Source organism: Rhinolophus hipposideros (genome assembly GCF_964194185.1).
Source record: "Rhinolophus hipposideros genome assembly, chromosome: 5".
Classification (NCBI taxonomy): Eukaryota; Metazoa; Chordata; class Mammalia; order Chiroptera; family Rhinolophidae; genus Rhinolophus; species Rhinolophus hipposideros.
In genome coordinates this window covers 79448026-79471583 of record NC_138051.1, presented here as the reverse complement: position 1 = coordinate 79471583, position 23558 = coordinate 79448026, and the positions used below count along the sequence as shown (strand labels likewise).

Below are 23558 nucleotides of genomic sequence, written 5' to 3'. Positions count from 1 at the left end.
TCGATGTCCATGGTACTCCAGCCAGATGGGACAATTCACGATTCCAACCTTTTCATCATCTAGTCTCCACCTCTGTGCAGGCAGCTTCCTTGCTGGGAAAGGTCTCCTTCTTTTAATCTTTCAGAGCCCACCTCAAAGTCAGTTCCTTCATTGGTTTTCCCTGATTATCCTAACTAGGCATGATCTCCTTGCCCTAACCTCCTCTGATCTTTAGTTTTGAGTTATTTTTCTAACACTAATCTGGTGCCTGGTAAACAGAACAGGGGCTTACTCAATAAATGGGTGTTGAATGAATGGGCAGCAGTTAACTGACATGTTAGAAAAACATTACTTCCCTTCCCGATAAGCCTTGAACCCAGACCCATGGAAACAGTTGTCTGGAAATTTAAATCCAGACAAGGCTTTAAGAGGAAGTTTGCTATTTAAAAAAACATGGTTGAACAACAACAACAACAAAAAACAAAAAACAACAACAACAACCAACAATCCAATTAGAAAATGGGCAGAGGAGGTGAATAGACATTTCTCCAAAGAGGACATACAAGTGGTCAATAGACATGAAAAGATGCTCAAAATCATTAATGATCAGAGAAATGCAAATTAAAACCACAATGAGATATCAGCTCACACTTATCAGAATGGCTACCATCAATAAATCAACAAACAACATGTGTTGGCAAGGATGTGGAGAAAAGGGAACTCTTATGTACTCTTGGTGGGATTGAAAATTGGTGCAGACACTATGGAAAACAGTATGGAGTTTCCTTATGACACAGCAATTCCACTTCTGGGTATTTATCCAAAGAAATCCAAAACAGTAATTTGAAAAAATATATGCACCCCTACATTCACTGCAGCATTGCCAAGATATGCAAGCAACCCAAGTGCCCATCCATAGACAATTAGATAAAGAAATTGTGGTACCATAATTTCTTTACAGTGGAATATTATTTGGCCAAAGAAAAGAATGAAAACTTACCATTTACAACAACATGAGGGGAACTAATGGGTATTATGCTAAGTGAAAAAAGTTAGACTGAGAAAGACAAATACCATATGATCTCACTTATATGAAGAATCTAAAGAACAAAATAAACGAACAAACAAAACAGAAATAGACTCTTACATACAGAGAACAAAGTGATGGTTGCCAGAGGGGAGGAGAGTTGGGGAGCTGGGTGAAAAAGGTGAAGGGATTAAGAAGTACAAAGTGGTAGTTACAAAATACTCACGAGGATGTAGAGTACAGAATAGAGAATATGGTCAGTAATATTGCATCAACTATGTATAGGAATGAGCCTAATCGGGGGGATCACTGCATAAATTATATACGTAGATGTCAACTATGCTATACACCTGAAACTAATTTAAAATAATATTGAATGCCAACTGTAGCTGAAAACAAATAAATAACTGAAAAAAGAAAATGAATATTCAAAGAGGTTCCATAATTTGCCAGTGTCACACAGCTTCAGGCAGAGTTGCAATACAAACTTCCTTCTAAGCCCAAGCCTGTGTTTTTTCTTTACATGATTAAACCTGCTACCCAATGAAACAACTCTTTCCATTTGGGAAATGTATAAACATCTCATGCACTGAGTACAATAAAAAAAAAGTTTAAAAAAAGAACATGGTTGAGGGTCCTTTTAAAATCAGAGCCACGTGAAAGATAAGTTGGGGTTCAATCTACATTTCCACACACTTGAATTCCGTTAACCCATATAAGCAACCTTATTAACACACAGCATGATGTCATTCCCCACGAGGGTGTTTTTATGGGTGACTACGTACATGTGTACGAGGTGTGATCAAACAATATGGTGAATGTTTAAATAAAAATTTTATTACAGTAAAAGACACATTGCCATTAATGCCCCTCAAAATACTCCCCCTTGCTTTGAACACACGTATCCCATGGTTCTTGCCCCTTTCTGAAGCAGTTCTAGAGTCCTCTTTCGTGAGTGTCTTTAGTTGCACTGTCATGGCTGAATCAATGTCCTGAATCAATTCAATACATTTACCTTTCATGGTCATTTTGACTTTGGGGAAGAGCCAGAAGTCGCACGGTGCCAGATCCATAAGGTGGATGAGGACACACTACAATGTAAAAACACTACAATGTTTTTATTTGACATAAATTGCCATATGCCAGAAGCAATGTGTGACACAGAGCATTGTCATGATAGAGGATGATTTAGGGGACACTTTAAAACACACTTTCTCTCAACCGTAGCTCACACCTGACTAACGGTACCAAACAAGTTGAAACTTGTCACACACTGTTAAGGTTTGCCACTTCCCATATTGAAGATCCCTGCCTTTCCGTGGGATGGCACATAGCAGCAGCATTCACCACGTTTTGTGATCACAACGGAAAGGCTCCACGTCACATATAGCTTCTAGTACGGCAATTTCTGTCAAATAAAAACATAACAGGGTGTCCTCATCCACCTTATCCACTGGATCTGACACCGTGTGACTTCTGGCTCTTCCCCAAAGTCAAAATGATTCAGGACATCAAAGCAGCCACGACAGTACAACTAAAGACACTCACGAAAGAGGACTTCCAGAACTGCTTCAGAAAGTGGCAAGAACGATGGGATAAGTGTGTTCAAAGCGAGGGGGAGAATTTTGAGGGGGATTAATGGCACTGTGTCTTTTACTCTAATAAAATTTTTTTAATTTAAATATTCACTGTATTCTTTTATCACACCTCATGTATCTACATATCTGTATATATATGTATCTGCAATGGTCTTACTAAAGAGTAAGCTGAAGCTAAGTTTCACAGAGTACCACCGTTGAGGAAAACTTAAGCTACATAGATAAATATAAGAAAATGCTAGCGTATAAAGGGTCATTTGAGTCCATACAGAATTTATGGGCACTAAAATGTGCTAAAAATCAGGATGCCTAGATTCCATTCCATACAAAAACATGCCACACACTCCTGGGACTGTGTGGCTTGACACGGTGTCTCAGGCATGGACAGCTCAGCCACCAACAAGGAGGCCACCACAGAAGCTTCTTCTCCCAGGACCATGTCCATGTGAGGGATTAGGCACAACGTTAGGAAATGACTTCACACTTATTTCCCACCTCTAGTGTGTGCTGGGGCGGGCATTAAGCACCACAAAGATAGTGCAATGACGGCATGCTTGTACACTCCAATGCACCTTTCTCATCCTATGAATACTCTTTCTGTCTCTCTCTGGTGTCACTTAGACGTTTGCTTATACCTGCAGTGAATAATCTGGGCAAAATGATGTACCAACAGGGGCTCCAGGATTCCACATGTAAGGGACGAGGTTATGGTGAAGGCGCTCTGCAGGAAAGCCACCTTTGGATGTGCGGAAGAGGCTCAGAGGCAGTCCTGGGACTCAGTCTGTGGATGCCCCAGAAAGAAGCCAGGGGAACACGGTGGCTGCCAGGGCACTGAGACACTAAGTTGAACAACAGTTTGTTTAATCATGGAAAACCAGCCGCCGGCCACCTAGGAACGCCAGGCAGCTCCTAGACAAACGCCAGGCTAAGCAGTAATGTGCATACAAAGCATGCTCATTTGATAGTAGTTTTGAAATCCCCAAATCCAAGCCCTGGGCTTCTTTTGAAAAGGCCAGCTCAGGATTAAGGAGGTAGCAGACCTTTAGGAACAGAAAAAGTCCCATTGATTTTTGGGGAAAATCACTCATGCAAAGGTTTACGGATGTAAAAGGCTAAGCTTCGGTCTCTAAGAATTTAGGGAACAGGATCACAGCTGGTCAAGTCTAGACTTTCTTAGAGCTCCCGCCCCAGTCACAGGGTTTGTCCTCAAACCTGTGATTATGCTGGTGGTTTATACTTCCCTTGACACTCTTGGATTTCCTCAGACCTTTGGGGGAAAGAGGTTAGGGAAATGCAGGAAGCCGCAGCAACTGAAATTAGGATAGTGTACAGTGATTGATTTCTAAGTAAGAATAGTAATAACAGCTAATAGATACATTGTGCTTGCCATGCCACACGCACTATCCTAAGTCCCTCTCTCTCTCTCTCTCTCTCTCTCTCTCTCTCTCTCTCTCTCCCCGCCCCCTCCCTATTTTGAGATTGAGGAAACTGGCATTTAAGTAGCTTTCCCAAGGTCATATAAGAGTAAGTGATAAAGCTGTATGTACTTCAAGCTCAGGTCATCTGTACTAGAGTCTGTATCTTAACCTTTAGGCTCAATGCTCAGGCCTTTATCCAAACCAGAAGGAAGGAAACTAATACATCATGAGCACCTACTATGTGCCAGGCAGCACGCCAAATGATTTTTTCACATGTCATTTCATTTAATGCCTCACAACCACCCTCTAAAGTTGGCATCATTATTTCTGGCTTGATTTTTACAGAGGAGAAAACATCTGTCATTTGCCCAAGTTCACTCAGCTTTTTTCTAACGGCAAAACAGAGATTCAAACGTACGACTGTGTGACTCCATATCCCTTGAACAGAGTAAAGGCCATAGAAGTCACTGCCCTCCAAGACTTGACAATTCCTCCAGTTTTATATGCTCAACTCTATCATTCAAGCATGTCCCCTGGTGAAAGACGCAATGGTGAGAGGTGTCTCCAGCCCTAGTCGGTTTTTGTTTACTGCTTAGTTACACCCTGTGGCATTTCTTGTTCTTATGTAATGCTTAGTTTGGGGTTTTCTGCATGTAGGGTGTTGTCTCTCCAATTAGCACCTTGAGGACAGGGACATTGACTAACATTTCCTTGTGTGACATCTCCCCACACTGTGCCCAGCACAATGCCGAGAACAAAGATGGCACTTGGGAAATGTCTTCTGAATAAAGAGATGACTCTCAGAAGCTCAAACCTAACTCAGTATTTCCAGTCTGCTCTACAGCACACAAGCTGGGCACGGGAGCAGTTTGCTGTACTACAAGAGTTTACCATCCAAGGAAAGCAGATATAAGGTGAAATGACACAGGGAAGACCTCAGATTTGGAGTTCCCCAAGATCACACATGGAGGCCACTGGAGTAGAGGCTGATCAACTCCCCACCCCAAACCTGCTCTCAATGTTTATTGAAGATGTGAAGCACTGATATGAAGCACCCTACTAAAAAGTAAGGGAGGAGACAACACGAAGAGCTCACATCACCAAGCTTATAAGCTATCTAATATACCTTGATCTTGACCTACAGCCTTGGTGCTGGGTTTCCTCCTCATCTTTGGGGGCTGCAAGGTAGCTGAAGAGCAGAGGTACCCTAGGCTGTGAACAGAGAAGATGCTACGTTTAGGGAAGGGGTCTGAGTTCTACAGGGAATGTTTTTGATTAAGGATGAAAGGGAATACTGACCAAGGGCTTTACGTATTTTTTAGCTGATCCTCATACTTGTGCCTATTTTCAATCATCACCTCAGGAGGCTCCTGATGTACACACTCATCCTGTTCAGGGTCAGGGTTCTTCCCCTTGAATTTGTCCCCATGGTGACATCTGTAAAGAGTCAGTCTAGGCCTGCATTAGAGCAGATGTGAATCCTCCTCTGCCTCCCCTTTCACGGAGAGCCTAAATCACTGCTGGCTTCATCACTTAGAGGTCCCTCTGCTGAGTGCTGGTGGCCAGTGACCAGGGGTTATGCAGCACTTCCCCAATGAGGGGCTGTCTTTCAAACCACAGGGCCAGCCAAGGTGGCAGAGTGCAGACCTCCTTTTCTCCATGTTTTTCGTATTTGAAGTAGGCAACATGCAAAGCTCCCTTCAAATGCTTTGGCACTTCCCACCAACTCTGTCCCAGACACAAGGACGCAGCAGCCAACAGAAGGACCCTACTGTCCTGTGTGCTGTTGCCCTGATCCACTTCACCACTCCCTGCCTTTTGACAGATTGTGGTAAGACAGCCCAAGGCAGAAGATGTCATACGCTGTCACTTCCACTAGTAATTCATGTGACAATGTTTCTACTTTTCCCGCGGTTTCTTCTAAGTGTGGCTGGACTTTCTTGGTAACGGTACTCCACTTCCGGTTTTCAGAGGTCAAACTCAAACCCCAGCGATTACTCATGGGCAGGCTGTGGAAGAGTTGTTCCTTTATGGGCTGCCATGAGCCAGACCCAGTTCCTCTTATTTTAGGGTGTGCCTCCAGAAACAGGCAGGGTGAGCCCCATGTAGCTTTTTCTTAAGATGCCAACTTCATAAGTTAACTGACCCTGCCTCATGATCCCAGAGAGAAATGTGGAAGGAAAAAGAAATCTAAATCTGGCACCAGGAAAACGATTAGTCGCCCATATTTAACACCAGCCCAAGAAAGCAGCACCATCAGATCTGACCCTGCCATTTAGGGAGTTACTCAGAGACCTACTTACACAAAAATATCTCCCAATATCCTGCCCTGAAATAACCTCCCCTACTCCTTAGCCTGACATTTCCACCATTAGTCACTCCATAAGAGACTGCCTTACCATCTAATCTCTTTTCCCTTAAGCATGAACTCAGGGACATTTTCTTTCCCATTTCCTGTTGCTTTCTCAGAGCTCAGCATGTTGACTGGCACAGAATAGATGCTCAATAAATATTTGTTCAATAAACAAATAAAGGCTGTGGTGCATTGTCTCAAAGAAACCATAGTTCCCAACAACTGACTGTAAAGGTAAGAGTGCTGAGCCCTATAAATGGGGGTGTGCCTACTAATTCAAGGTTGTGCTTCATGAGAGACAGGCCAAGGGGATGAGATCCGTCATTCACGAACTCTCATTTGTCACATTACCTGCTGTCAACTGGGGAGACACAGAGAGGCTGGCTGCCAGAAATATAATCCAGGACAAGTAGTTCAAAGGGAGATAAAGACTGGATGGCCAGGGGCCTGTGTGGGTTATTTGAAAAAAAAACAGAGATCTGGCCCAGGGTAGGGGCACCCAAGTAAAGGTCATGGATTTTTATGGAGTAGCATGAGAATTCAGGGCTAGACATTCCTGGGGCAGGTAACAGGGTACCCCCTCTTCCCTAAGAAGAGATAGAGGAACTCTGGGAAGTGAAAATACAACATCTGCACAAGGACTGGCCAAACCCTACCAGTCCCCATTTGCTATCATTGATCACTGTCACCTCTGTGGTAAGGCCAGGACCACCAGGACCTTAGGAGAACATTTCTCACTCCTGAGCCCTATCTCCTGATGGTGGGGAATCAGTTCTGTGCTATGCCACCACCTCCATTTTCCTACATGAAGAGAGGAGTCATCCTGGGCACATATAGACTGAAAAGCTCCTTCGTGCCAACCCTTAGCAAAAGGTCCTTCTTGGAATCAAAAGGAATCAGAATGTTCTGCAGGACTCATGGAGCCACAGTATGGCTCAGCCCAAAAGGATCAAATCAGCAAGGACACTCTGGAACCCAGAAGCTCTGGGAGAGGCTCTTATAGCCAGAATCACCAGAGCTTATTCTGAAACAAAGAGCTGATTGTAAAAGAAAGAATGCAGAGCCCTATAAATGGAGGGTGTGGTCCTTAATCCAAGTACAATCCAAGGTTGCACTTCAGGAAATAGGACATGATTTGTGTACAGGGAAGCTCTTTTATTTTCGGGGTGCTATGGGGCAAGTCCAGAGTATTTTTTTTTAAGTGCACTTAAAAACCAGTATTTGCACAATATTTCAGTTTTCAAGGCATGGTACATCCAGCGTATAATCTGAACCTCAAAACCACCCAATGAGTTAATAGCAGAATGCCCAAAGTAAGATGAGGCAATAGAGTCCGAAGAGGGACATGCTATTCTCTCCATTCCATACTGAGTTTAAGCAACTTGCTGAAATCACAGAATTCATCGGTGGTGACATACACATCAGGACTTCTGATGTTCCCATTCCTAGCCCTGCTCTCTTCCCACAGAACCTTGCTGAGCCACAAGGCACCAAGCAGCCATGTCCCAGAAAGACATGGTCTGAGATTTGGGATGATGCAAAGTCTGAGGGGAATGTGGCTGAAAAGGGGGCTGTGTAATAAATCGGACCGAAGTAACCTCACAGAGTAATCTGATCATAAAATTCCTAACTGGGCAAGTCATGGTGGGTAGTCATGCCCAGGTCTCTAAAAAGGCTTATCTTTGCCTTAAACAAGCCCTGTCCATTGTGCATCTAGGTTCACACACCTTTGAAATGCCAGAGTAAACCTCTTTTTCAGACACCTCTGAGGCATCACCAACCTCAAGGGAGCACATAATCTTGTAAACTATCCTGTAATCCAATCATAAAGATTTCCCCACCTTGCTTTCTCCCACCTTCATGTAATCTTCTTTCCTTTACCTCTTTAATTCCAAATGTATAAAAGGAACTGCAAAACTGTCATTCTCTGGAGCTTTTGAGATCTTGCTTCCCGGCACGTTGTCAGTTTGGCTCAAACAAACTCTTATAAACATTCTCTACAGGTTTGGACATTCTTACATCCACAGGACCATTTGCAACGGGGTTTGTTATATACCTGAGGAATGTGTTTGGGTCATCATTAAATAGATTAAATATTTACTCTGCACCTCTTATCAAAGTTCTTTCTCCACGAGTCTGAAGACAGCCCAGTGAGAGGAAAGAATGTCAGTGTTTCTATTAAGTCCCTAAACAAACCAGCCAATGATCCAGGCCCTGAGAACACAACTTCCTTTCCCCCGCACAGTAGCCTTCTGAGAACCAAATGTTAGGGAGGATTGTGCTCACTCTGCAGATAAAGCAAGGGGTTGTTGAGATGCCTGTCCCAAGGCCATACAACAGGCCAAAGGCCAATAGTGTCTCTTGGTGACCAGGACAGTGGCACTCGAGACTCAGGAGGCTGGTGAGGGCCTAGAGAAGAAGTGTCTCCAGAGAACCAGAGCCCTGATCGTGCCAGGCCCCACCCCCAGCTCAGCCAGCCCCAAAGAGGAAGGGGCTCTACCACCTGCAGCTCACCCTGAGAACAGGCTTCAAAGGCTTTGGGAAGTGACGAGACAGGTGGAAGGAATTTCCGCAGGGCAACCAGTTACCCATAAAACATAAAAGGTGATAAAGATTAGTAAGAAGTTTGTATCAAGCTGCATTCTCCCCCTCCCTTCACCCCCATGCCAGTAAGATCATGGTGACATGCTATTAAATGGCAATCACAGAAAATGCTCCGGAATTTTCCTTCGGCAATGAGAAGATAATGCCCCAAAGATAAAGTGTAAAACCGGAACACCATTCGTCTTTCCATCCAAATGTTCTTAGTCCCTACTGTGTGCCAGGCATGACCTCTTCTAGCTTATGTACTAGGACAGAGCTGACCTCTACCTAGAAGGGTGGTGACCTGGCCTCAACCTAACGCACCAGCGAAGAGTGGACAGGTGGGTCTGCTTAAGTTCCCAGTGCATGACACTGAAGAGCAGGGTCAGTCAGCAAAAATTTTCAGGGATAGCAGCTGATATTAAAGAAAGTAGCTGGAATTTAGAGGTACCAGAACCAAGGCTTTGGTACCTGAGTTTGGTGGGGAGGAAGAAGATAAATGTGGATTTAGTAAATGTTTGTGGAGGGCTTGTTTGGTGCTAAGAGTTTTCACCCACCAACTCCCTCATTTAATTCTGGTGGTGCCCCGTGAGGCCGGCTTTCTTGTTACAGAGAAGCTGATGCCCAAAGAGGGCAGGTATCCTGCTGGGTGCCCCAAATACAGTGGCCAATAGACGTGGGTCCAGGTTCCATGGCTTCCACACTGGAGTTCTCAGACTTCAGTGGGCATCAGAACCCCTGGTGGCGAGTCAAAACCACAGGTTCCTGAGCCCCACCCCGGAGAGGCTAATTCCTTGGGTCTGTCCCAGTGCCCAGGAATCTACATTTTTAAGAAACACCCCAGGTGGTTCTGGTGGTGAAGGTTCATGGACAACAGTCAAAAACAATTAATTTTCACTGCCCTAAGGAGAGAAGTCAAGAGAGACTTCTCAGCAGATGCCTTTCCCAGGTGTTCTAGGCAGGGGTGGTGGGAGAGAGGTGCAGGCTCCTGCCTGAATCTGCACTTGAGAAGAAATGGTAGTCTGAGTGAGCTCACTGAGTAGATCCACGAAGATGTCCAGCACCAAACAGGAAGCCCAGGACAAAGGTCTGAAGAGGCACAGATTGCTGGAGAGGCAGCCACCACCCAAACAACCTGTTGGAATAGGCCCTACTTTGACATGATGACTCATGGCTGCTCACTTCCTACAGTTCTCAGAGTAGATGGACAGAACAAATGGCCTCCTGCACGTAGAGAGCTGCTCCACAGCCACCAAAGGAGACCTAGCTATGTTAACACAGTCATTTTGGCAGAAATCAGGAAATCCCGGGGAGAGGAAAAGGAAAAAGAAGAAAGAGAAAAAATAACCCCCAATCTTGCTCCACCTTCTGTGCCCCTCCTTTCTGGAGCCAGCAAGGTTGTCCAATCAAAAGTGGTCTCCTGGAACTGAAAGGGGCTTGTGGCCCCCTCCTCTCTAGAGAAGGAATCGGATGGGAGCCAAAGCAAACACTGCTCCATCGTGAGGTTCTGAGACACTGTCTAATCCCAAGAAGTTGGTAAACAAGTAAAATCCAGCCCTCCTCCCATCTCCCTCTTCTGCAAACACAGATGGTGCTGCTATCTGCCCTCATGCTGGGACAACGTCTCCCTCATCTTGAATTGTGTAGGGTGAGAGGCTGAGCTGACATTTTTGCATAGCAAAAAGAAGAGAGAGAGAGAGAGAGAGAGAGAGAGAGAGAGAGAGAGAGAGAGAGAGAGAGAGAGAGAGAGAGAGAAAGAAAGAAAGAAAGAAAGAAAGAAAGAAAGAAAGAAAGAAAGAAAGAAAGAAAGAAAGAAAGAAAGAAAGAAAGAAAAGAAAAAGATGCCTGTAATAGATCAGAAAGCAGAAGAGTCTGGGTGGGGTGCCAGAGCCTGCAGGATGCCCTCCCACCTTTGAATGATTCAGCAAAGAAAAAGGTCCTTATTCCTATAGAATCAAGGGAAGGGAGATGCTCCATTGGGTTAAGTTTGGGAATGGTGCTGGATACAAGTCAGCAGACAGAGGACAAAGAAAGAAGAAGAAACACCAGCTTTCACCTCAACCCTATGGTTCTTTATCCTCCCTGATGAGCCTCCCACCCTCATCCTGCAATCTACACAGGGCTGTTTGATGTTGGCAGTTGCGGGGAGTTCAAGTCCAGGGAAGGACATCCTGTTAACAGCATTGCTGGGGAAAGATCAAGAACCAGGCAGTGCAAAACAGCTGTGTCCACCTGATAAGCCGGGGCACCCCACTTCCTTCAGGAGAGTCTTAGGTTTGTGAGACTAAGGCCTGATGCGCAAAGGTGGGGGTTGGCGCTGTATCTCTGTCATCTCAGAGACAATGAGACCAAACAACAGGTCTCATTAAACACACACTGGGCAACTAACACCATCTCGCAGCACCTGCACAGCTTTCAGTTGAGTAGCTCTCAAGAGGGCCAATCCCCATCAGAACACTGCCTGACAACTCTCTGGAATGGCCCATCTTCCCCTATTCAGCCAACTGCCAGTCACTCCACTCATTAAGAATTGGCTATTACTATCACCACTTCAGGGGAGCTGTCCTGTCTGCTCCCCAAGGCACCCACACTGGGGTAATGCCTTCCCACATGCTGTGACAACTTAATGCCCTGTGCACATATATCCTTAAGCCTGCCACATGGTGGTATTATAAGCAAGCGATTAAGTGTTGGTCATTCCTTTTAGATCAGGAGTCCCCTGCAGACAGGAGCCAACTAACTACCTTTATTGGTACTTTATATAGTACTGACAGCATCTGTTCTTCATTTACCATTTCTTTCTTTTTTTTTTTTTTTTAATTTTTTTATTGGGGAATAGTGTGTTTTTCCAGGACCCATCAGTTCCAAGTCATTGTTTTCACTCTAGTTGTGGAGGGCACAGCTCACAGGCCCATGTGGGACTCAAACCAGAGACCTGTGTGTTATGAGCACTGTGCTCTAACCAGCTGAGCCAACTGGCCGACCCCATTTACCATTTCTTAGCTGATAAGCTCTGCTAGCTAAGTGTTCTCCACTTATTGTCTCATTTAATCCTCTCCTCTGCTTTTTGCAGTAGGCAATATTATCTCCATTGCACAAAAGAAGCCAAAACTTAGAAAAGTGAAGGGACTTGTCCAAGGTACACAGTAGAGCTGTTTTCTCAACAACCTTAGGCCTGGAATAGTTCAAGGCACACAGTAAGGACTGACTTAATAGCTTTCTATTGAAAGAATAAGATTGTTGGGAAGACAGTACAGGCGTGATGCTCCCTCCTCCAGTCACTGAGCTCTCAGAACTGATTGTCACCTTTACTCCTTTCAGGAAATGGAAACCTGTTTATTAATTTGTCCATCCATTTGCAAGCACCTGTTACGCCCAGAACCCTGAGATTTAGGAGAGATGTATTAGTCAAGTTTCCAGCCCCCTGACCAGTTTCTCATTTAGTCCAAAGAGGAGGTAGAGGAGCAGGGGAAGAGGACAGAAGAGAGAAGGAAGAGGGGGAAACAAACTGCCAGAAGACAAAGGCCAGAATCCCAGTAAACTCAGCAAGTACAGACGAGGCCAGGGAATGGATTCCTCCAAGTACAGAGACTGAGGAGGTGATGGTAGGAGGTGAGCAGTACCCAGCTAGAAGGGAGTGTTGTATGTGGTCGTGGTAAAACATGCATAGTTTTAACTGTACATACACTATTTTCACTATACAGTTCAGGGGCATTAATAAGTACATTCACATTATTAAGCAACCATCACCATCCATCCATCTCCAGAATGGTTTTCATCTCCCTAAACTGAAACATGGTACCCTTTAATAATAACTCCCCATTCCCTCCTCCCCCAGCCCCTGGCAACCACCATTCTACTTCTTGTTTGGATGAATTTGATTACTCTAGGTACCTGTGGTATAATAAAAATATATTTAATCTTTGTCCCAGTTCCAGGCACAGAACTCTAAAAATGTTTGGAATTTCCTGAGTGATAGAGGAGTGTCTTTTGTGATTCATAAAGAGCCCCTTTCTGTCACATCAGTGTTTATGCTAATGAGGTGACTTAGACTGGGGTCCCTAGATAGCCTCAGGATGGAGCTGGTCACCAGAAGGCCTAGTGATTAGAGTCTTCTGCCCCACTTTCTCCCCACCTCCAAAGAGGAGAGGGGAACTGGAAATTAAGCTCTATGCAAACTCTTGAACAAGGCAATTTAGTGAGCTTTCACATCACATCAAAGTGCTGGAGATTGGTGCGCCCCGATAGGGCACGAAAGTTCTGTGCCCTCTCCCCCACACTTGGCCCTTGTATCTGCTCCATTTGGCTGTTCCTGAATTGTGGCCTTTATAATAAACCAGTAGATGTTAAGTAGTTCTGTGAGTCAGAACTCTGGCAAATTATAGAACCAGAGTAGGGGTCGTGGGAATCCCCAATTTATAGTCAGTCAGAAGTCTGGGTGGCAAATGGTGTGATACGTGGAGGTGGTTTTGTGGAACTGAGCCCTTAACTTGTGAGGTCCGCACTAACTCTGAGGAGTTAGTGTGAGAATCGAACTGAATTGTAGGAACCCAGCAGGTGTTAGAGAATCGGAGAGTAAGTTGTCAGAAAAAAAAGACACCTCAATACCTCATACAAGTGCAATTACACAGTATTTGTCCTTCTGTGACTGGCTTATTTCACTCAGCATAATGTCTTCAAAATTCATCCATGTGTAGCATGGGTCAGAATTTCCTTTCCTTTTAAGGCTAAATAACATTTCATTGTATGTATATATCACATTTTGTTTATCCATTCATCCATAGATGGATACTTGGGATGCTTCCACCTTTTGGCTGTTATGAATACTGCTACTATAAACCTGGATGAACAAGTTCCTGCTTTCAATTCTTGTGGGTATACCTTCTGTACCTTCTGCTTAATTTTGCTGTGAACTGCTCTAAAAAATACAAAAACTGAAAATATAATAAATGTTTTTTTAAAGGTGGTCCTTCTCCTATGGAATGGTCTTGGCACCCTTGTTGAAAACCACTTGACTTTGTATGTGAGGGTTTATTTCTGGACTCTATTCCACTGGTCTCTATGTCTGTCTTTATGCCAATACCACACTGTCATGATGACTGTAGCTTTGTTGTTTTGAAATCAAGAAGTGTGAGACCTCCAACTTTGTTGTTCCTTTCCAAGATTGTTTTGGTAATTCAGCGTCCCTTAAACTTCCACATAACTTTTAGGATGCATTTTTCTATTTCTGCAAAAAATGTCATTGAAGGTTTGACAGGATTGCATTGAATCTGTAGGCGGCTTTGGGTAGTATTGACATCGTAACAATATTAGGTCATCAATCCATAAACACGGCTTGTCTTTCTATCTATCTAGGTCTTCTTTAATTTCTTTCAGCAACATTTTCTAGTTTTCAGTGTACCAGTCTTGCAGCTGCTTGGTTAAATTTATTCCTACGCATTTTTTTAATGCTATTGTAAATGGAATTGTTTTCTTAATTTCCTTTTGGGATTGTTCATTGTTAGTGTATAGAAATACAATTGGGTTAAAATATTGTAAATTCGTCTGGCACTGGGGATTGGGAGGCACAGCGTGGGGGAGAGGGAAAGGCAATGGTGAGTAAAAAGGCCATGAAATTTCCTACCATTTTATTTGTGTGTTTTTCCCTTGGTCGGGCATTTGCTTAAGTTGCTGTAGATCTTGACTGATTTCCAGAGCTCTTATAAATAAGTTATTTTAGCCAATTTCTAGTTTATTTCATGTGTCTGTGGGGGAGTGAGGGTTCTGAGTCTCCTAGTCCACTAATTTGATAATGTCACCCTCCATTCACAAGGCTTAGTCCCCAAGCAGTGTTTCTTCAAGGAGATGATTGAGGAACTAGATTGATCAGAGCTGAGACGCAGGCCAGGAGAGAGCAAGAGACAGACTGGATAGGAATGGGAAGGGGACAGCGTCCTGGAATGCTACACTGAAGACTTAGACTTGTCTACGTACATCATAGGCACCTGCAACAATGCCTGGCAGAGGAACAAAGTCAAGACAGAAGTCAGACCGGACCAACCCCAGCCTCCTCCAGTGCACTGAGTTGAGGATCAAAGAGACAAAAGGATTAGGAGTATCTGCAGTGGCTCCACCTCACATTCCATCAGGGTCTTCCCCTCCCCCAGCCCCCACTCAGCATTTCAAGTATATTTTCAGAACCTAAGTGATTCAGAATGATGAGCCCCGCAGCCTCAGCCCAGCTCCCCCCTCCCCAATCTGAAGGGCAAGTATCTGAGCTCTCAACTGCTCCAGCCTGGACAACAGACCCAGCACACAGCAAATGCGTAGTAAATCAGCCCTGACAAGAAAAGGAAGGTGCCTTCCCAAGGCGCGCTGGTCCTCTCATGTGGCGATTTCAGAAAGTCTGATCACTAGCCTCACCTGGGAAGCCAGTTGAAAACACAGGAGCCTGGGCCTCTCCCCTAAAGAGACAGGTTAAGGCAGTCCACCTGAGGGCCCAGGCATCTGTATTTTTATCCAGCCCCATGGATGAGGCAAATGATCACCATTTTCTGGGACCACCCATCTCGTTTCCTCCCTAGATTTGCTGGCCTCTGAGCTCCTCCCTGCATCTTTGGTGACAGCTTTCCCAGGAAGGAGAAAGTAGAACTGAAATTCAGTTTCACATTGTCCTCCCAGGAAGTCTCAAATGTGGGACAGTTTTAGCTGATGCACTGTTTCCAAACATAAAATATAATACATTTTTTAAAGTTTTGAATTAGCCGTCAGCATTTAAAAAACAGATTTCATAAGCGAAACACAGAGAGCCAAATAGTATATGAATCCACTTATATGAGGTAACTAGAATAGGCAAATTCATAAAGACAGAAAGTAGAAAGAAGTAACGAAGGACTGGAGGGAGGGGGAAGGGAGGACTTATTGTGGAATGGGTACAGAGTTGGGGGGGGTGATGAAAAAGTTTTGGGTACAGACAGATGGTGGTAACACTTATACAGCCTTGTGAACGTATATAAGGTCACTGAATTGCACACTTACGAATGGTTAAAATGATAAATATTATGCTATGTATATTTTACCACCATTTTTTTAAAAAACAGATTTCATAGAAAAATCTGGATTTCTGGTTTCTCTTTAAAGAAAAAAATGATATCTGACAACACTGGGTCATGCTTTGTATGTCACGGGTTGGCAGAAGCTGAAACAGCTGCAGTCTTTCGATGGGACATAGGCTCTCACATTTGCTGTGACCCCACCACCCTCCAATGTCACTTTTACTGTGTCACATTTATATGACCTGGCTGGCCCTCAGGTGCATTTGAGTGTGTGATCCTAGGTCCCTAGACCCCCATCTCTTTTCGGTCGCCATTAGCCTCAATCTGCTCTGTCAGTCCTGCCTATTCCTCTCTTCTAGTACCTAGGGGCAGGCCAGAGAGTGGTCAGCCACGAGAGTAGGCACTTTGTGTGCCTTCGCAATAATAACCAATGTAAGAGAACAAGGGTTTGCCTTCACCTTCCCAAACTTCACTCAGGTCTTAAAACGCCTCTGACATGAGAAGATCCAGAATGATAAGCTTAGACTTGAAGACATCCCGATGGCCATGACTTTGGAAGAAGACTAGGCTGGCCACCTGCCTCATGCCCCTCATGCCTCATGACTCCTGAGTCAGGCTCAGAAACACTCAGCCACTCGAGGTGATACCATATGATCAGCCAGCCCAGCAAGCACAACCTCCTCAAGGCTGCAGTCTCCTCGAGCCCATCTTTATCGGCTAGAAGCTGATTTCCCGTTGCATAAAATGTGATGGCGTTCAGGACATGCTACCCCCAAATACAGCACCGTGGCATATTGAATATTTTACGCTGAAGGAGTTTGAGAAAATGGCAGAAGCAAGAAGGTCTCTCTGATCTCCTTCCTGAAACAGGCCTTCAAACCCTCCTGAGAGGTGTCCTCTCTAGGCCTAGAGGAAGGGAACGTCCTCATCTCTGCAGACAAAGGAACGCTGCCAAGGAGAATCCAAGCACACAGGCCTTCCTCGGGTGCACTACAATTCCTTCATACTCCTTAACCTGTCATATTCCTCCACGACTGTCCACTCTTCATCAAACCTGGCATCAAAGTACACAGGTCTTAACTGTTGAGCTTCATTTCCCTATGAAGGCTCCCATGTCAAGTAACACAGTAAATAAATTTGGATGATTTTCTGATAATATGACTTTATCTGATTTTTAGACCCAGACAGGATGCTAAGAGGGTCAAGGAAAGCTTTTTCTCCCCTACAAATAGCATCATTGCTACTGAACGCATCCCAGCTCTTGCTGGGAAAAGTGGTTCGTCTGTAAGTATAAACTACGTGCCAATTTCTAAAGACTCAGTATGCAAAAAGAATGTAAAATAGCTTGTTAGGAATCTTATAGTGATTACATGTTGAAATAACTTTGACTATATTGGTTTAAATAAAATACAGTACTAAAACTAATCTCACCTGTTCTTTTTACTTTAACTTATATTTTATATATTTTTAATGTGGCTACTAGAAAATTGAGTTATATATGTGGCTTATATTCCATTTCTGTTGGACAGTGTTATTTTCGATAGCCCAGTTAGCCATGGCTTCCACAGAACTGATTCTGTAAGGTTACTGTATTTCCCTTATCTTGAAAGTAAACTGATTCTCTCTACGCTGTTACTGTGCTATGAGCTGCCCTTCCTGTCTCGGTGCTGTAGGCTCCTCCGTGGGGCTGGAGCTGACGTGAGGACCTCTTTCAGCTCCCACATCTCCCTCGCCCTGCACCACCAAGCTATCACCAGACTCCAACACAAAGCTTTCTTCCAACCCTTGCACAGTAACAAAGTGTCCACATCATTCAAACCATTCTCCCCACCCCACACAGATCATTTTCCCCTTGAAACAAAGAACAAGTGTTGCTAAGAAATGGCAAGCTGTTACCACCTGTGCAACTGGTCAGAGCGAAAAGGAAGAGCCTCAGCTGCAGTCTGCGAAGCCTTCCCTGTCTCACCCCTGCTCAGGATTCACTGATTTCTTCTTCCCAGAGACTGGAACCCACTTTCTTGTGCCCCTCCATGCTAAGCTCAAAGCTGCAGCAGCAGCCCTGTGGGAAGACAGTGCTAATGCGGGGAACTTCAAAGCAGAAGACCAGAGCCAGGCTCTCAAATTCTGGAGAAAACTGCTGGACACTTGTTCACCACCACCAACTCTTAAGACAGAGGTTTGAATTTTGCCATTCAAACCTCAGAATCTTGCCCCTTTTAACAAATATATATGATTTATCCACAGGAAGACTCAAGATTGGTCCATTGCGCTTTGGAGGTGGAATTGGGTTCAAATCTCCCTTCTAACAGGGAGATTATAGCAACCTTATCCGGCTATAAGGAACTGGATAAGGTTGCTCCATTTATACGGGTCTCAATTTCCTCACCTATAACAATGGGGACAATTCCACCTACCTCATAGCACTGAAAAATTAAATAACAAGTGAAAAAGTGCCTTGAACAGAATAGGTGTTTAATAGATATTTAGCTTCCCTCCCCTTCAATTTTTCCTATAGCAATTAGGCAAAGAATATGCTAAAAACCTCAGGGAGAACTGAAAATAAATCTTTTATACTCTGATCTGTTGTTTCCTGGTTTTTGTTTTTATCTGAATCTTGGTGCCTGGTACAATTTAAACATCTGGTACAAGAATTCTGCAAAGGCAGGGGTTCCTTTGCAGCCCTAGCAGAGTCTGGCAAAAAGGTAGGAGTAGGTGAAGGGGTTCCAAACAGGCCTCCTCAAAAATTACTACTTTGGCATATGGATTATCTCGAAATGAAGGCAACTGAGATCCTGCAGGTTAAAGAGAAACTTCTGCCTCTCCCTTAACTACCTAGAAGAATTTAAATTGGGGGCCATGCCCATAATAAGAATTATTACCAAAAATAACCTTGATGACCTATCTATAGAGCAGGGCAAACTTCCAATTACTGAACATCTACTCTTCTTATTATCCTGCAAATGACCTTCCTTCCCCTCGGAAGCCCTAAGGCGTCCTTGGCTCAGGATATTATATATGCCTCATTTTACTTTTCTGTCTCTGAACCTCTCAAATATATGGGATTCCCATATGTACATATGTAATTAAATTTGGTGATTTTCTCTTGTTCATCTGCCTCATGTTGATTTAATTATCAAACCAGCCTAAAGAATCTAGAAGAGTAGAAGATTTTTTTCTTCCTCCCCCACATAGGGAAGTGCTTGTTGAATGAATGAATGAATGAATGAATGAATATTGGATTGACTGCAAGCAGGGGTTGGTACATATATGAAGCACACTAGGAGACAGTGCACACAGGGGTTTTGCTAATCAATGTGAAGTTTGCAGGCCATGAAGAATTATTCTATGGAATGACATTTGAAATCTGTGTAACAGTTTTGTGGAGCCTTTTTTCCAAGCGGCAAAGCTCAAGGTGCTGTTAACATTTCTCCTCCATTCAGCCATTCTTTACTCAAAAAGAAAGGTTAAAACACACGCTGAGAACCAAACATTCATCTCTACAAGAGGAAGCATAAACAATTCAATGTTCTCATAATAATTTTTTTTAACTTAGCACAGTATGTTGAGCCGTAATAAACTATTAAATAGAGGGCTCCTTGATACAAATATATGCTGTCGGAGTGTTTTTAAATGTAAAATTCTTAGATTTCCTGGCTTTGGTGAGGATTAGGGGTGGGGAATGAATAACTATTCTTATTCAATTTTAAAGATATACTTGTATCTGGTGTTAAGTTCCTTCACACAACGGTTCTAAAAACCTAATAGTTTACGGTTTATGGTTAACAAAACAAGTGTTGGATTCTCTGATCGCACCAGGCGACCTGAGGGCTTCTCCCAGTTCTCCTACCCTCCTCAAACAAAGGGTTTGGGATTCCAGTGACCTTATCTGTATCCTGGTCTGCTGCAAATAGGGAGAGTTATCCCTCTGGACACCTGAAAGGTCCTGCCCTTCACCCTCATCCCTACCCACAACCCCGCCCCCCACCTTTACCCTCCTATAAAGGAAAAATACAGTAATGTCAAACCCACCAGCAGGGCTGCAACATGGATGTTAAAATCCACAGTCACGTCACTTTGGAGGATAGGGAGTTGGTAAATGTCACCCTCAACATCTAGCTTTTAGTTGCCCTGAACAAAAAAAAAGCCATCTTGTTTCATCCCCAGACCTCAAATCAATTCAGTCTTCAGAGCATTCAAATCAACAGGTGAAAGTAAACAAGGTAAAGGATTTTATGTTGCCTGTTTGTGTGCTAAAGAGGATCTCTCTGTGTGCACTGATTGCTTACACTGTTACTCAACGGGCAGCACTTACTGCCATGGGAAAATTTAGTTCAAGTTAACTTCCTGGTAGTGAAGATGAACCAAATAAAAATTTGCCTTTGGAAAAGTTTTAGAAATTTCTGACCCAAAAGAGAAATTTCTAAATGAAAGGTTAAATTTCCTAAATGCAACGAACAGTTCAGATAAAACAGACTTATAAGAACTAAAGGTTACTGGTCATTTTTAAACACGTAGCCACAAAAGAGGGTGCTTGGGAAGCAATGAGACCTGGAAGCAGTGGTCCAGATAAAAAAGGACTTCACATATAATTTGCTTCAAGTATTTAGAGAAGGCAATCAGATTCACAACATGCCCAACTTTCTGGGTCATAACCACATTGAGATGCAAAGAATTTGAGGTGCTCCCTCCAAAGAGAAGGAAAGAGAAGGGATTAAGAGATGAGCTTTCCAGGCCTTTCCTAGGTTTCTAGTCTTTGGAAATTCAGAGCGAGATTTCTACTCCATGCTGCTAGACTTGGCTCTAAACCCCGGGGAAGGAGGTTGGCCCAAGGCATTGTTCCCACTGTCCTGGCTTTAGCTGTGTATAAAAGAAGGTAAGAACAGTGCCAAACCCGACTGAGGGCACCACTCTGAAAACCTATGTAGTACAGTAGATACTGCATTCTAGGAAAGCGGATTGGTCCGGCTAAACCCACCTGCCAAATTCTGACGCTACCAGAATAGTCTGACACCTGGAGCGGATCCCTGAGAAAAAAATAGCTTTTCTGAAGTTAAAGGTGCACTGCTAGGTTTAGGAATGAAATAATAACATCATATGTTTTAGAAACATGCCTTCTGCTGGGGGTGAAAGAAAAGGTCCCCCCCTTTTGTTTCCCTGCACTTATTTTACCCAGTCAGCCAGTCAGAATCACTCGGTCAGTCACACCCAGCCACAAAGTCACCCCGTCACAAACACGGTGGATGTCAGAAAATTAGTCTCCCGCCCAGTTAAGGACAGCTGGATACAATCTAAAACATTCAGTCCCACAATGTGATGCCCATCCCTCTGAACACCCACCAACTCCTCTACCCACCTGATTGCCAAAAACAGCTATGGAACAGGCCGTTGAAACCTCGTTGGCCCCGAACCAGACGGAAGCGATGCGGGAGGGCATGCCCAGGATGAAAACCTGGGCCACAGAACAGATGACCTGGCCCAGGATGGTGACAGGGAAGAGATGTGGCTTTAGGCTGCCCAACTTCACCCAGGCCCCCAGGCAGTTGAGAGCGGAGCCCGTGAGGGCGATGGTGCGCAGGCCAAATTTTTCCAGCAGCCAGGCCACTGGCAGCAGGAGAGGGATGTACGTCAGCATGTAGCACATGGACAGCCAGTCGATGGCAAAGGCACTGACCCCGTAGAAGTTCATGAAGATGTTATTGATGGAGCCATACTGGATCCACTGGAAGGCGTTGCACATGGAGTAGCAGCTGAACACCAGGACCACTGCCCAACGGCGCTTGCTCACCTTGATCACACTGAGGTCCTCTGTGCCGGGTATACTGGGTTGGGCCAAGCCACTGGGTTGGGCCAACGTACTGGGGTGGGCCGAACTGCTGGGGTAGGCAGAGACGCTGGGGTGGATGGAGACGCTGGGGTGGGCGGAGATGCTGGGGTCCGCCTGGAGCGCAGACTCCGGCTCAGGGATGCCATCGCGCTCCTCCAGGCTGGGATCTTCATTCCCCATGACCACGGCCTGTCCCGGAGCTCTGGACAGCTGCGGAGGGCCCCGGCAGTCTTACGGCACGGTAGCCTCGGCTGGTCCTTAAGGCTGACCGGACACTTGCCCGGGTCCGCCCCAGAAGAAATGGAGACTCAAGCCTGTGTAAAAGCCGCGAGTGGGCCTCCCAACGCTCACCTCCAAGCGTCTGTTCCCACTTTTCCGTGGGGCCCGCTGTCCCCCAAGCTGGCAGCACACGCCTCAGCCCGCTCCTGGCCGCCGATGGCTTGAGTCCTCCCAAGGCGTTCTGGCCACGTTCAGTCCCTCCGTCCCGGTAAGAGTTCGCTTCTTGCGCAGCCACTTCGCGGGACTCTGTTCACTCCCGGGCGGGCTTGGGGCCTCGCCCCCTAGGGCGCACGTGACCGCCCCGCCCCCGTCCCGCCCGGCTTCCCCCCACCCCCACCCAGTCCTCCCTCCCGCCCGCCCTCTCCAGCCGGGCTGGCCCGGCAGCCCAGTTGTTTCGCCACAGTTTGCGGGGTGCATTCCTCCCCCACGCCCCGGGCGCCATGGAAACCGCCCGGTTAACCCCCACCCCTTGCACTGCCCCTCAAATTCATTTGCCCCCTTCCTTGGGGACCACACGACAAAATCCCGTCCGCCCTTCCGAGGTAACGCTCCAAATAGAGTCTCCTCGCGCGGGCAGCAGCTCCCGAGAGCGTGCACCGATGCCCGGGATCTCCTGAGTGCTCTGGGGGAATCAAAGAAGAATTCCTGACTTTTTGCCACCGGCTGGCCTCCCAAGCCCTCGCTGAATCCTTGGTATAAAGAGAGATTTGTAGGTTTCGCGGTCTGGTTGCGCTCCTGTGGTAAAAGGGAGTTGCAGAAGATGCACTTTGCCGGTTGCTTCCGGTGCGGATGTCGTCTTTTCTGGGCGAGCTCAGATTTGAACCTGATGGTTCAAAACCAAAGCTCTGTCCTGATGGATTTCGGGCGGCCTCCTAGGCGAGGACCTGAGGGTGGAGGGGAGAGGGGAGTTCGGAGATGCTTAAGAGCGTTGCGGCGGGCGTGTGGTGAAATGCACAGCACCCACCTAGCCCTAGGCCGCCACCTGCTGGTCGCAGCCCATTCCAGAGGGTAAGCCCTCCGCTCGTGGCCTCCAGAAAGTCAGGCCTGCAGGGCAGCACTGATCCATTCCAGGCAACATTCTCCCTGGTTTCAAACACCAGTTTAGCTACTCGTGTGTAACCTAAATTAAGGTACTCCAGCTCTCTGTGCTGCGGTTTCTTTATATGTAAAATAGGGATGATGAAATAATAGCACCCACCTCACAGTGTTGTTTGGGGATAATGAATGAGTTAACACATGAAAGCACTTTGAAAATTCCTGGCAGATAGTAAGCATTCCATGAGTGTTGGCTGTCCTAACAATTGAACAGTTAACCTTTGTTGTATTGTGCTAAGCATGTTTAGGGCATTATCTCCTTTAAGCATCACAAGAGGTCTGTGATGTGGCTACTATTGCTTGCCTGCATTTTACAGATCAGAAACTGAGGTTCATAGACGTGAAATAACTTCTTACTTAAGGGCCCA

At 45.3% G+C, this 23558-nt stretch overlaps 1 protein-coding gene across 1 annotated transcript in view; it reads right to left on the bottom strand.

Moving 5' to 3' along the window:
- FLVCR2 (FLVCR choline and putative heme transporter 2) overlaps window positions 1–22378 on the bottom strand; it is a 55375-nt gene extending 32997 nt beyond the window's left edge. The window contains exon 1 of the mRNA XM_081048128.1: window positions 21346–22378. Within this exon, the coding sequence (XP_080904254.1) occupies window positions 21346–21996 (651 nt within the window). The 5' untranslated portion in view covers window positions 21997–22378. The remainder of the gene's footprint in view (window positions 1–21345) is intronic.
- Window positions 22379–23558: the final 1180 nt, after the last annotated feature.